We start from the raw sequence: 12,049 nt of genomic DNA on the forward strand, positions 1-12,049 counted from the left end.
ATGGAACAAATGCACAAACATTTTGCTCAAAATTATTTGGACTCAATATTAAATCCAACTATTAGTACAACTTTAAACAAGGAACAAATCTTCAGAAAAATCTTCACCAGCACAAGATAATCTCCAGTTGCTCAAACAAGAGATACTTTTTTAATGAGCAAGACATAAGTCATTTTCCAGGATTGATATATTTTAAATATCTACATTTGTAAGTCATAAAATTAAAATTATGACAACTCTACCCAGAACGATTTCAGACAAGTATAAAATTGATTAAAAAAACATAGAGGGAACACAAGCGGCTAAATAATCTTTCACCAAAAATGGGCAATAGCAAGCTCATTGCCTGTAGTTTTCAACAATTCTTCCTCTGTACACGAGGCAGGACATTGTGGGCAAGCATACAAATGCTGAGTTGTTTGTTCTGCCTCCGAAGTCACACAAGGTGGAGGATTCTTCTAGGTAGTGCCATTTTTCCAGGTTGTCTTTTGATCTGTCAACTTCATTTCTGAGTCTGTTCAGGGATTTCCAAGTTGCCCATTCTTGGTTTGTCCCTGGAGGAAGACCCCCGTGAAGGGCTATCCATTTGTTTAGTTGCCCAGAGAGGTACTCTTGCTGTTGCTGGGAGAACATTAAGAGGAGTGGTGATTCTCATGAAGCTTTTCATTGATTTTAATCTACTGGGAAGAGGTTGATAGCAGTGCATTGGAAGGCTTTCACAATGTTCAACCTTATTTCTCTCCCAATTAGCAGAAACTTCCTGTCGCACATAACGGGGAGGGGGGGGGGGCAATGCCAGGTAGCTTGTAGAGTTTATCACCAGGTGTAGGTTTAAGACATCCTGTGATTATTCTGCATGTTTCATTCAGTGCTAAGTTCACCTGCTTCGCATGAACAGACTTGTGTCAAACAGGTCAGGCATACTCAGCAATTGTGTAAGACAAGGCCAGTGCTGATGTTCTTATTATTTTGGATCTGCACCCATGCGCTGCCAATAAGTTTTCACAGGATGTTATTGTGTGCAGCTACTTTGTGCTTGGTATTCATACAGTGTTTCCTAAATGTTAGTGTTTGATCTAAGGTGATACCAAGATATTTCAGATGGAAACTGTGTTTGAGCTCTTGGCCTTCTCAGATAACATTCAATTTCCTGTTGGCTTCATGGTTACGTAGGTGGGAAGAACACACTTGTGTCTTGGCAGAGTTAGGCTTCAGGTGGTTCTCTTTGTAGTAACTGGAGAGATCTTTCAAGGAATTAGTAAGTTGGTTTTCGACTGTTTCAAAGTCTTTCGCTTGTGTTGTTAGACTAAGTTCACCAACATATATAAAACTCTTTGTGCATGGTGGCTGCGGCTGATCATTCATACAGATGCTAAAAAAGGTCAGTAAAAGAACACTGCCTGGGGGTAAACCATTCTTTTGCCTCCACCATCTACTTTTCCTGTCTTGAAACTCCACATAGAAGCGGCAGTTTTCTAAAAGGGTCTGGACAGTTTTTGTAAAATTATAGTCCCCGGTAATATGGTAGACTTTATGCAGCATTTTTCTATGTTGCACTGTGTCATAGGCTGCTGTAAGGTCCACAAAAACTGTTCCCATAATGCAACCTTTCTCATAGCCTTCCTTGATAAGCTCAGTCAGATTAAGAATTTGACCTGTACAGTTTTTCCCTGGTCTGGAACCTGCTTGTTGTACAATAAGCAGGAGTTGTTTAACAGAAAAGGAACATTTAATTGGAGACTTATCAAATCATTATAACATAAGAAAGTGGCAAAGGTAAAGGCAGTTAAAGGCAAAGACAGTTAAAACTACCGGTATATTTTTAAAATAACATGTCTGAAACTATAACAAAGCCTTTATGAGAGCGTTTTTTATACAACAAAGATTCTATATAATGAGAAAGTGACAAGAAAATGTGAAGACTTAAGTTACAATCAAGGAGAAAGAGTAGGAGCTTCAAAAGAACCCCTCTAACAAGAAACTGGTTTAAGAGATCAGACAGCCTCAAAACCAATTTTTTATGATTAGTCATCGAGATTAAAAAGGAAGCCATGATATGTAAAACAGAAACATTTTGGATTGGCAAACAAACTGTAAAGATGGCTAGCATACAAGTTGAGAAAAGAAAGAGAGAAGAAACTAATATTAAAGATCAGAGAGGGAAATGATGAATTTACAAATCAAGATGAGGTCAAGTTCAGTCTTTCATAACTACTTTGCATCACTCTATAAAATATAATGATCTATTAAAAAAGTCTTAGAAAAACATTTTGAGAGACAAGGCCTTCAGATGCTTAATTAACATCAAAGAAAGAGGTTTGATGAACTAATAACAATGGCAGAAGTGCTGAAACATTCCAAGAGATAAAAATAGGAAATGCTCCAGGCTCTGATGGATTGATGGCACAATATTTATAAGATCAATTAAATGTGCTTTTTTTTTTTTGCAAACCACAAATAATGCATTAAGGAATAAAATGACAGATTCCTGGAGATAGGCCAACATAACCTTAATTTCCAAAGAAGATAGAGACATGGAAGACTCAAAGGGTTATAGGCATATATAATGAGAATAAGCCCTGTGATGGAGAAGGTGAATTTTGGACCAACTTTTCAAAAACTGATTAATCAGATTATGACAAGCAAGGTGCTCTATTCCTTATCAATGGAGAACTGACAAAACCATGTAAAATACAGAAGGAACTAGACAAGTGTGCCCTCTTTCAGCATTGTTGTTTCTAATGATAAAGCAGACAACATTCAACATTCAGCTGTAATATGAAACCACACAAGCTGTCATGTAATAGAAAAATGCACAGAATAGTAATTAACAGGACACATACATGGAAAACGCTTCACAAACTCTTATAACTTCCTTCTTCTTAAACCAGAATCTAGCACCTACTGAGAAAAAATAGTTACCTACCTCAAAGACTGAAAGGTCCTTCCTCCTGTAGATTTCACTAGCTGGAGGATGAAACCAGCCACACTTCTTTGAATGTCTTAGCAAAATATTTTTACTCTTCATATATTTAAGACAAAATTCACACAGGAAAAGCTTTGATAGTCTGTTGATTTAAAAATCAAACCACTTAATATCAAGACTTTTTATTATGGCCCTCATACAAACAAAAACAGTTCAGTTCAGACTTATTTCTATATGCATTTACAAGGAAAGGAAAACTCAAAACATTGTTTTCAATAGCCTAGTAAACATCAAGATGTCATGAGAATTAACCAATTTGTTCTAGAAATAGTGTCATTTCAACGATCCTGTAAGTTTTAGCTGGTATCAGCAGCAAACCAATTCTGTTACTAGCTACATGTGAAGCCCCACAAAAGTACAATACTGAAAAATATTATATGCACTTTGAAAACATTTCATTACAGTGATGTAATTAAGTATCAATATTTCAACTTCATTTGACATGTTTTAAATCAAATTTCAACTGGAACAGATCCGCTGAAACAATGGAATGTATATAAGAATCGATTTCGCAAACTATCATTGATCTGATGGGCATATTCCAATTGGGAAAAACTGTGAAATTTAAGAATCTGTGTAGATCTGCCAAATGCACTAACTTACTTTGGATCATTTTTAATTTTTCCCAATTTAGGATTATTTCTATTTTATACTAGCTGTGCCCGGCCACAGGTTGCTGTAGCATAGTTTGGTGGTAAGGATCCCTGTGGTTAGGAAGCAGCCTGGCTTTGAAGCTGCAAGGCTGTTCAGTGCTATTCAAGGTGGCCAATGGAAGATCCCTCTGGTTAGGAAGCAGACTGGCTTTGAAGCCGCAAGGCTGTTCAGTGCTATTCAAAGTGGCCAACGGAGGATTCCCCTAGGTAGGAAGCATCCAGGCAAGTAGGGTTTATATACCTGTGGAATAATGTCCAGGGTGGGAGAAAGAACTCTTGTCTATTGGAGGCAAGTATAAATACCGCAATTAGTCACCTTGATTAGGATTTACTGGCCTTGCAGCCTGGCTGCGTCCTCCCTGGGGAAATCTTTTGTTGGGAGGTGTTAGCTGGCTCTGGTTGTTTCCTTTCTGGAATTCCCCTGTTTTTAGAGTGTTGCTCTTTATTTACTGTCCTGATTTTAGAGATTAAATTGTTCTGAATTATTAGACCACTATAATTTTTATATATTACATTTATAATCTTATATTATCTACTTAGAACTGGATTATATGAGGCCCCTTCTACACAGCTGTATAAAATCTGAGCTGGATTATTTGGCAGTGTGGACTCAAAATAATCCAGTTCAAAGCAGATACTGTGGATTATCTGCTTTAGCATTCTGGGTTATATAGCTGTGTGGAAGAGGCTTGAGTCTACACTGCCATATAATCCAGTTCAAATCAGATAATCTGTATTTTATAGGCAGTGTGGAAGAGGCCCAAGTGAATCCTGCCTATCCCCTGAGGTGGTTGCTATGACACGAAGGGGGGTGAGGCCTAAAGGAGGTGGGGTCTATCCTTCTGACTGGCAGCCAGGGAGAGAATGGCTCTTCCTCATCCTCCCCCTCCCCCACTTTCAAATTGGGGGTCTATGTGTTCCTGTGTGTATGAGGAGGGAGGGAAGCCCCTCCAAGAAGAACAGCCCTCGCTGTGATGTAATATGGTGATCACCTGATGAGTAATCATTTGGTTTAACTAGTTCTGCATTTTGCTATTTAAAGTATCTCTCAATGAAAATAAAACAGTCAAAGTATACCTCATCTATACATTTTGAATATTTGGGCTGGTGAGTTCCAGAGCAGTCAAATTATTCTAACTGCAGTTATGAGAAAGAGAGAACTCATCACTTTCTAGGCACAAGTCATTTTCATTGAAACTGAAACTGGTATTTACCATGATGGTTGTTTTTCTGCAGTAGTGTGCAGAGAATCCTTATACTGAGTTTTGCTTCTTCCACATACCCTTGAAGCAGGATTTAACTGTCAATTAACTTTTCCAACCTAAGTGGAAGAGTAAGTTCTTCTCACATTCATGAAATAATAAGCTCCAAACAATCATACAAATCTTCAACAATGGTTTAGCAAAGGGAAGGAAAAGTCCCTTCCGACTACTGCAGAAAAGGAACCTTCATGGTAAATATCAATGTGTGATCTTCCTGCAATATATGGAAGCATGCCTTATACTGGGACAGACACAAGTGATATCAACACATATTGCCTAGGTAATCCTGCATTACATAATTTACAGTGGCACAACCTGCTAGAGTACATGCCTGTCAAAGCGGGAGAAACATCAACCACCTGGAGGTAACTCTCCCTCCTTTCTCTCAGAAGCAATAGAAGACATAGAGGCCACAGATTCCTGTGATCACACAAGAGGAGAAACATGTGTGATCTTTCTTTTAACTCTGCGTGACTGAGAAATCACCACAGAACATCTCCCTATGAGACCTCATCAACTAATGCATTTCCCCAACCCCACGCCAATTCCAGGGGCCCACAGTCTCCAGAGTAATTAGAAAAACTCAGCAGCAGAACCACAGGGTTAGGGTCTATCCCTTGATGAACAGGGGTGGGAAAGAAACAAACATACAATCACCCATAGGCAATACTAACTGGCACTCACATCTTACCACTTACATGGGAAGAATCATCAATCACAAAAGTTACCTCTGCGGGACAGAAAAGGGTCCGATCTGATTCCCCAGTCAGGGTAAGTCAGTCCCCCTTCTGGCCTTGACCGGAGGGTGTCTCTGGCTGTTGAATCATATATTTAGCCCCCCCCTCCCCATTTGATTGGATATTTTTTAAAACAATTCCTTCCTTTTTCTTTTTCCTTTCTTTTTTTAACCAAGCACAATCCAGAACAATGTACATCCCTGCCCTGTTCAGTGAGAAGGCAAAATGGGGCTAGGGGAAGGGATTTTCTCTCCCATTTAAGATGGCAATGTTATTTGGCTGTTGTTTAAGACCTGCTTTGAAGGTACATTTTTTGTGTATGTCTGTCAGAAGAGACTTGAGAGACTGCAAGTTGCTTCTGGTGTGAGAGAATTGGCTGTCTGCAAGGACGTTGCCCAGGGGATGCCTGGATGTTTTTGATGTTTTTACTATCCTTGTGGGAGGCTGCTCTCATGTCCCGGCATGGAGCTGGAGCTGATAGAGGGAGCTCTCCCCAGGCTGGATTCGAACCGACAACCTTCAGATCAGCAACCCAACCTGCCGGGACAAAGGTTTAACCCACTGCGCCACTGGGAGCAGTGGGTTAAGTACATGAGAGGAGCAATACCCAGCATAAGGACTACTTTCCCATGCTGTAGGAAAATGTTCAACTCAGTTTTCAAAATTTAAGTGGCACATTGTCTTTTCTGTATATATTATGTGGAGACATGTGACAATTTGAAAATATAACAGTTATATTATAAAATGTATAAGTGTGAAGGGGGATGATTGATCATTTTACTAGGTTTTTCACTTTACGCACGTGTAAAATTTAAGGAATACTTGGACAAAATTATGACCTCAAAAACTGCACAAAATAACTATTAAGTATAGGTGACATCAGCAGAGGTAATGGGTGAGTTCTATGTCAGCGATATGATGAGTCAGATTTTCAAGGAGCTATCCAAGGTGCTGAATCCAACTCCCAAAATAGACTTGGTTGCCTCTGAGTAAAAGATACATTTAGGTATGCATCTAATTACATATGTAATTCCCAATTACATTGACATTGTTCTTTTTCTCTGACAACAACTGCTATTATAATCATACTTTTTGTTTGTTTACTGTCTTTCATACTTAGAAAGTTGGAATGGTGTGATTCTATCTTCAAAGTATCGAAGTATTCAAAGTTTAGTCATAAACTCTCAGTACAGCCTCCTATATTGTTTTTGGCAGCTCTCCACAGAATTTAAATTTGACAACTAATGCACAAATCTTAGTTCACCCATTTTAAGCTTGTAAACACTACTAACACTATGAAAATGTGAAGAGATCTACAATAAGGGTCTATAGTTTTCAATAGCCCTTTGCCCTGATATTCAGCGTGCCTCTACCTCTGGCTGTACGCAGGCACTGCTGATCACTTATTCCTTTTTTATGTACCCTAAACCACACAGATCCAAATTCTATAAACCTCAGAATAAAATCTGCAAATTATGAATGTTTCAACAAAAGGGAATTCCACATTTTATTATATTTGATGTGTTCTCTTTGCAGAAGGATCTCAAATGAACATCCTGGCCATAGAAAATCTTACCTGGTAGATGAGCTTAAAAGTTCCTATCTTGACCATGGTCAGATAAGTGAGTTCCAATGTGAAAGCACCTACTTCCCACCTCCAAATTAAACAAATCATCTGCAGTATTTTATACATTGTATCAACTTAGTTTCTTTTAGACCCCCCAATTGTGTTCAATGCTTTGTTTCAGTGCCATTAAACACTCGTGCAGTTGTTTGAGAGTTGGACTACAACTCTGGAAATGAGGGTTCAAATCCCCACATGGCCATGGAAATCCACTAGGTGACCATGGCAAATCACATTCTCAGAGATAGGCAAAGGCCAATCCTTTCTGAATAAATCATGATGAGAGATTCATCTTTGGGTTCCCATAAGCAGGAAAGAACTTGAAGGCATCCAAAAAGAAAAATGGATACCCAAATCCATTTTTGCACATACACACCCTAAACTTTGCTACCAAAATTCACTGGGAGACTGCACCAGTTAAGTTTAGTGACAAAAGACTTTCAGCAATTACATTCATTAAAAAAATTCCTTCAAATAGGTTTCTGTAGTTGGCTGCTGAAATATGCTACCCAAGGTATAACTAGTTGTACTACAAACATTTTTCTCTTTGTTCCTTCCAGCACACAACAGCAGGGCAGTCATCAACCCCCATTTTAAAAAATAGACTGTGTCCCCTTACCTTGCATATTCTTGCGGATAAGGCGAGGAGTACCAAGTCTGGATTTCATACTTCCCAAATTCTATGACTGAAGGGTACCGTCCATTTGTTTCTCCACCAATTTTACAACCGATTTTCTATTAATCACAATTTTTCAAAAGTTTGTGAGTGTTTAATTTAACTTTTTTCAACTTTGAGACAATTTTTCTGAAGTCTAAAAATTGTACTACATCTAATATTGTCATATTGACAGGTTGCTTACCTGTAACTGTATTTCTTTGAGTGGTCATCTGTGAATTCACACAATTGGGTAATCCACATAGATGAAGAGAACTGTTCAAAACCTTCTAGTCTCACTAGGCAGAAAAGTTTTGAAGGTAACACTGACCTTACTTACTTACTTACTTACTTAGCCGATCCCCTGTAGGCCGAGGATGGTGGTCCTCCATTTCTGGTGTCTTGGGGTGTGTCCTTAGATGGCTGAAGAGACCTATTCTTGAGCTGCATGTTCTCCTGCAGTGAGGACATCAGTTTCCAGGTGGAAGGCGGTCCCCGTCAGGGTTGGCTTGATGAGCCTTCCTCTTGGCATGTTTCTCCCTTAAGCCCTCCATTCGTGCCTCTTTGAACTCAGCAGCACTGCTGGTCACAATTAGAGCGCTCAAGGGCCAGGGCTTCCCAGTTCTCAGTGTCTATGCCACAGTTTTTAAGGTTGGCTTTAAGCCCATCTTTAAATCTCTTTTCCTGCCTACCAACATTCCATTTTCCGTTCTTGAGTTGGTAGTAGAGTAACTGCTTTGGAAGACGGTGATCGGGCATTCGGACAATGTAGCCAGTCCAGTGGAGTTGATGGCATAGAAGCATCGCTTCAATGCTGGTGGTCTTTGCTTCTTCCAGCACGCTGGCATTTGTCCACCTGTCTTCCCACTCAACTCCTGGAGCGTTTCCATCAGCGCTGCCTCAGAAAAATCCTGTAACACTGACCACCATTCTGAGGCTATATAAGGCCCAGTTGCCGCCAAAACCCCTCAGTTCCTACGCCACAGCTGCAGCCCATTATCAAGATCTGTGATGATATGACCCCTGTGTGGGGAGGATGGGCATGATTGTGTGAATTCACAGATAACCACTTGAAGAAATACAGTAACAGGTAAACAACCTATTCTTCTTGGTAGTCTCTGTGAATCACACAATAGAGTAACTGCCAAACATAAGCTCTTCTAGGAAGGAGTCATGATACATAACAGACCATCCCCTTTGGTACAAAATCAACAAGGTTTATTCACCAGGAATGATTTACCTATAACAAGACCTATCTAAACAGTCCAATGAAAGAACATAAACTGTACCACATAACGCCACCAATGTACAGCCACCAAGATCTGAGTTCAATGTATCATCAAAAGATATACATGAATATGCTTTTGTAAGTAAAATTTTGAAAAATGTCATCTGACTCTTTCCAGCCATTGGTATAAAGTATTACACAAAAACTTTCAATGAATATCACACAAAGCATAACCATACATTCAGATAAGATAAACTTGTACAATCAGGATAACCATTCAATACATTTAGAAAATCTGCCCAGTGAAATGGTGCATAGAAAATAAACATGTAAAATATCTTGAAAACTGCCTCAAAGAAGTGAGGGGGGGGGGGGTCACGAAACACATGATAATAAAACAGCAGCCCAAAGAACTATCTTTCAGGGAACAAATGTGACACAAAAGTGAATGGAGTACTCCATGTAGCCACCTTACAAATGGCTTATAGTGGGATCCCTTTTAGAAAAGTAGCAGAAGCAGAAGCTGCCCTAGTCCCATGTGCTTTAGCACAGTTTGGTAGTTGTTTCCCAGTGAGCTTGCAACATAGTTTGATGGTGGCCACTATCCATTTCGATAGTCTTTGGGGAAATATTGGTACCCCAGTCTGTCCTTAATATAAGCAAGGAAAAGCCTATGACAATTTGAGGAATCATGAGTCCTGTCCAGGTAAAACTATAAAGCATGCTTGACATTGAGCAAGTGAAGCCTCCTTTGCAGTCGAGAGGTTGGGTTTGGAAACAGGGTAGGTAAAACAAAGTCCTCATCCAATATACCACCTCTGGCAAAAAGGTAATATCAGGCCTGAGAATGACCCCATCAGGTTGAACAGACAGGTATGGGTGAAATAAATTTTAACAGAAAATAAGGAAAGGGCCTTCTCAACAAGGGTCACCAGCATTGGTGGTCTGATGGGGAGAAAGACAACAAAGCAACTCCACTTCCTCCCATATAATTTTTGGTTTTAGGCTTGTGACAAGCCTCCAACATGCGGTAGTCAGGTTCAAAGTTGCTAGAAACCGATCCTCTATGCTGTTAGGTGTAGGGCTTCCATATCGGGATGATGGATCTGACCGCCCGACATTGAAAGGAGATCTGCGTGAGGAGGAAAACGGTGAGATCTCCATTGAGACATCAGAATTAGTTGGCTGAATCAATTTCATCTCAGCCACCAAGGAGTGATCAGGATGCACTGAGCAGAGTCAGTTTGGAATTTCTCCAAAACCCTTGGGATCAGCAATATTGGCGGAAATGCCAGGAAGAAATAATGTTTCCACTCCAAAAAAAGGCATCCCACAGACACTCCAATGACAAGTTAAGAGGGGCCGTGGAGCAAATCCACCAGCATTGGGCATTGGTGGTTGTGGCAACAGATGTCTGATGTCTGGGTAGCCCCAAGTGTCAAATGTGTGGAGAGAGAAGGTCGATGCATTTGCCACTCATGGCATGTAGATAGGGTCCTGCTCACGGCATATGGCTGCAGGTTATCCTCCACAGGAAGGTAAATGGCAATTGGGAAGAAATGCAGCACTCCCAGAGTTCCAATATCAGTTGAAGCAAAGGATGGGATAGAGTTCCACCTTGTTTGTTCACATAAAATATGGTGGTAGTGTTGTCCATCAAGATTTGTACTGTGGGGATGCTTATGCGCGTTTCAAAATATTTCATGTCCAGCAATTCAAGGTAGTTGCCAGAGCTGACCAAGGTTGATTGATGGACAGACCTCGGCATTGGGCCCCCAAACCAGCACTGAAGAATTCGTTGTAATAGAGGTCTCCAGTTTTGGAGACTAAAACGGCATAGCAATGCATACATTTTTTCTAATGATCCACCAACTGAGGGAGTGTTGAACCTGACTCAAGATCAAAAGGTGCTTGCTGTGAGGATCTCAAAGAGGATAGAAAGTGCGAAGCAACCACTGCTGAAGCAGGTGCATGTGGAGACACATGAAGGGTGTGACCACAGTGATGGTGAGAGCAATCTGAATGTCTTTGGCCTGGACTCTCTTGAAGCAACAATGCATGATCGCTTTGCGCATGTTGAGGAATCTGTCCTGTCGAGGAGGGAGTCAAAGTTAGACCCAATGAACCAGGTGGAGCGGGTCAGCATCAAATTGGATTTCTCCAGATTTACCATGAGATCGGGTTCTCTCAGAAGGTGAAGTGTGAAGTAAATATTCTCCTTGAGGCATATCAAAAACTGAGAGACTAGGAGCCAGTTGTCGAGGCAGGAGTATACGTGACATTGTTGGTTCTGAAGTAAGCTGCTACCTCTGCCATCACTTTTGTGAATACCCTCAGAGTGGTTGAAAGCCCAAATAACAGGACACGGAACCAGTCTGTGTGGCTTCCGACGCAGAAGGCCAGAAATCTTTGGCAGCTGGGTTGTATCCCAACATGGAAGTTTGCATCTTTTAAGTCCAATGCCATGAAACAATCACCGTGTCGGAGCAGGGGCAATATGGATGGTACTGACACCATTCAAAACCGTTTTGCTTTTATGAAATGTCCAAAGAACTAACAAGGAATTTAGGGGTTTCAGCGGCAACTGGGTCTTATATAGCCTAAGGATGGTGGGTGGGGTTACTGCTAAAACATTTCTGCCTAGTGATTCTAGAAGGTTCTGAACAGTGCTCTGCACTGCACAGATTACTCAATTGTGTGATTCACAAAGACCACAATGAAGAAATTTATTTGCAGAGTAATAAGTTATTCACAACTGCCCTACCACTGGGAGCATGATGGGAATGGGTTTTTTTGTTGTGTTTTGCTTGCGATACAGACAAAATATACTTATATGTAACTGGTAAATACGATATATCTAGCTGTAAAGCTAGCTCATAAGATTATTGGATCCATACATTATTT

At 40.4% G+C, this 12,049-nt stretch overlaps 1 protein-coding gene across 5 annotated transcripts in view; it reads right to left on the bottom strand.

Annotated features, from left to right (window-relative positions):
- kat6b (lysine acetyltransferase 6B) overlaps positions 1-12,049 on the bottom strand; it is a 112,435-nt gene that overhangs the window by 38,867 nt on the left and 61,519 nt on the right. For all 5 annotated transcript variants that reach the window (XM_008114279.3, XM_008114282.3, XM_062977443.1 and 2 more), the window contains 2 exons: positions 7,882-7,997; positions 2,927-3,068 (listed from right to left, as the gene is read on the bottom strand). In XM_008114279.3, coding sequence (XP_008112486.2) covers positions 2,927-3,068; positions 7,882-7,997 — 258 coding nt within the window. The remainder of the gene's footprint in view (positions 1-2,926; positions 3,069-7,881; positions 7,998-12,049) is intronic.

This window comes from Anolis carolinensis, chromosome 3 (assembly GCF_035594765.1).
Source record: "Anolis carolinensis isolate JA03-04 chromosome 3, rAnoCar3.1.pri, whole genome shotgun sequence".
Lineage (NCBI taxonomy): Eukaryota > Metazoa > Chordata > Lepidosauria > Squamata > Dactyloidae > Anolis > Anolis carolinensis.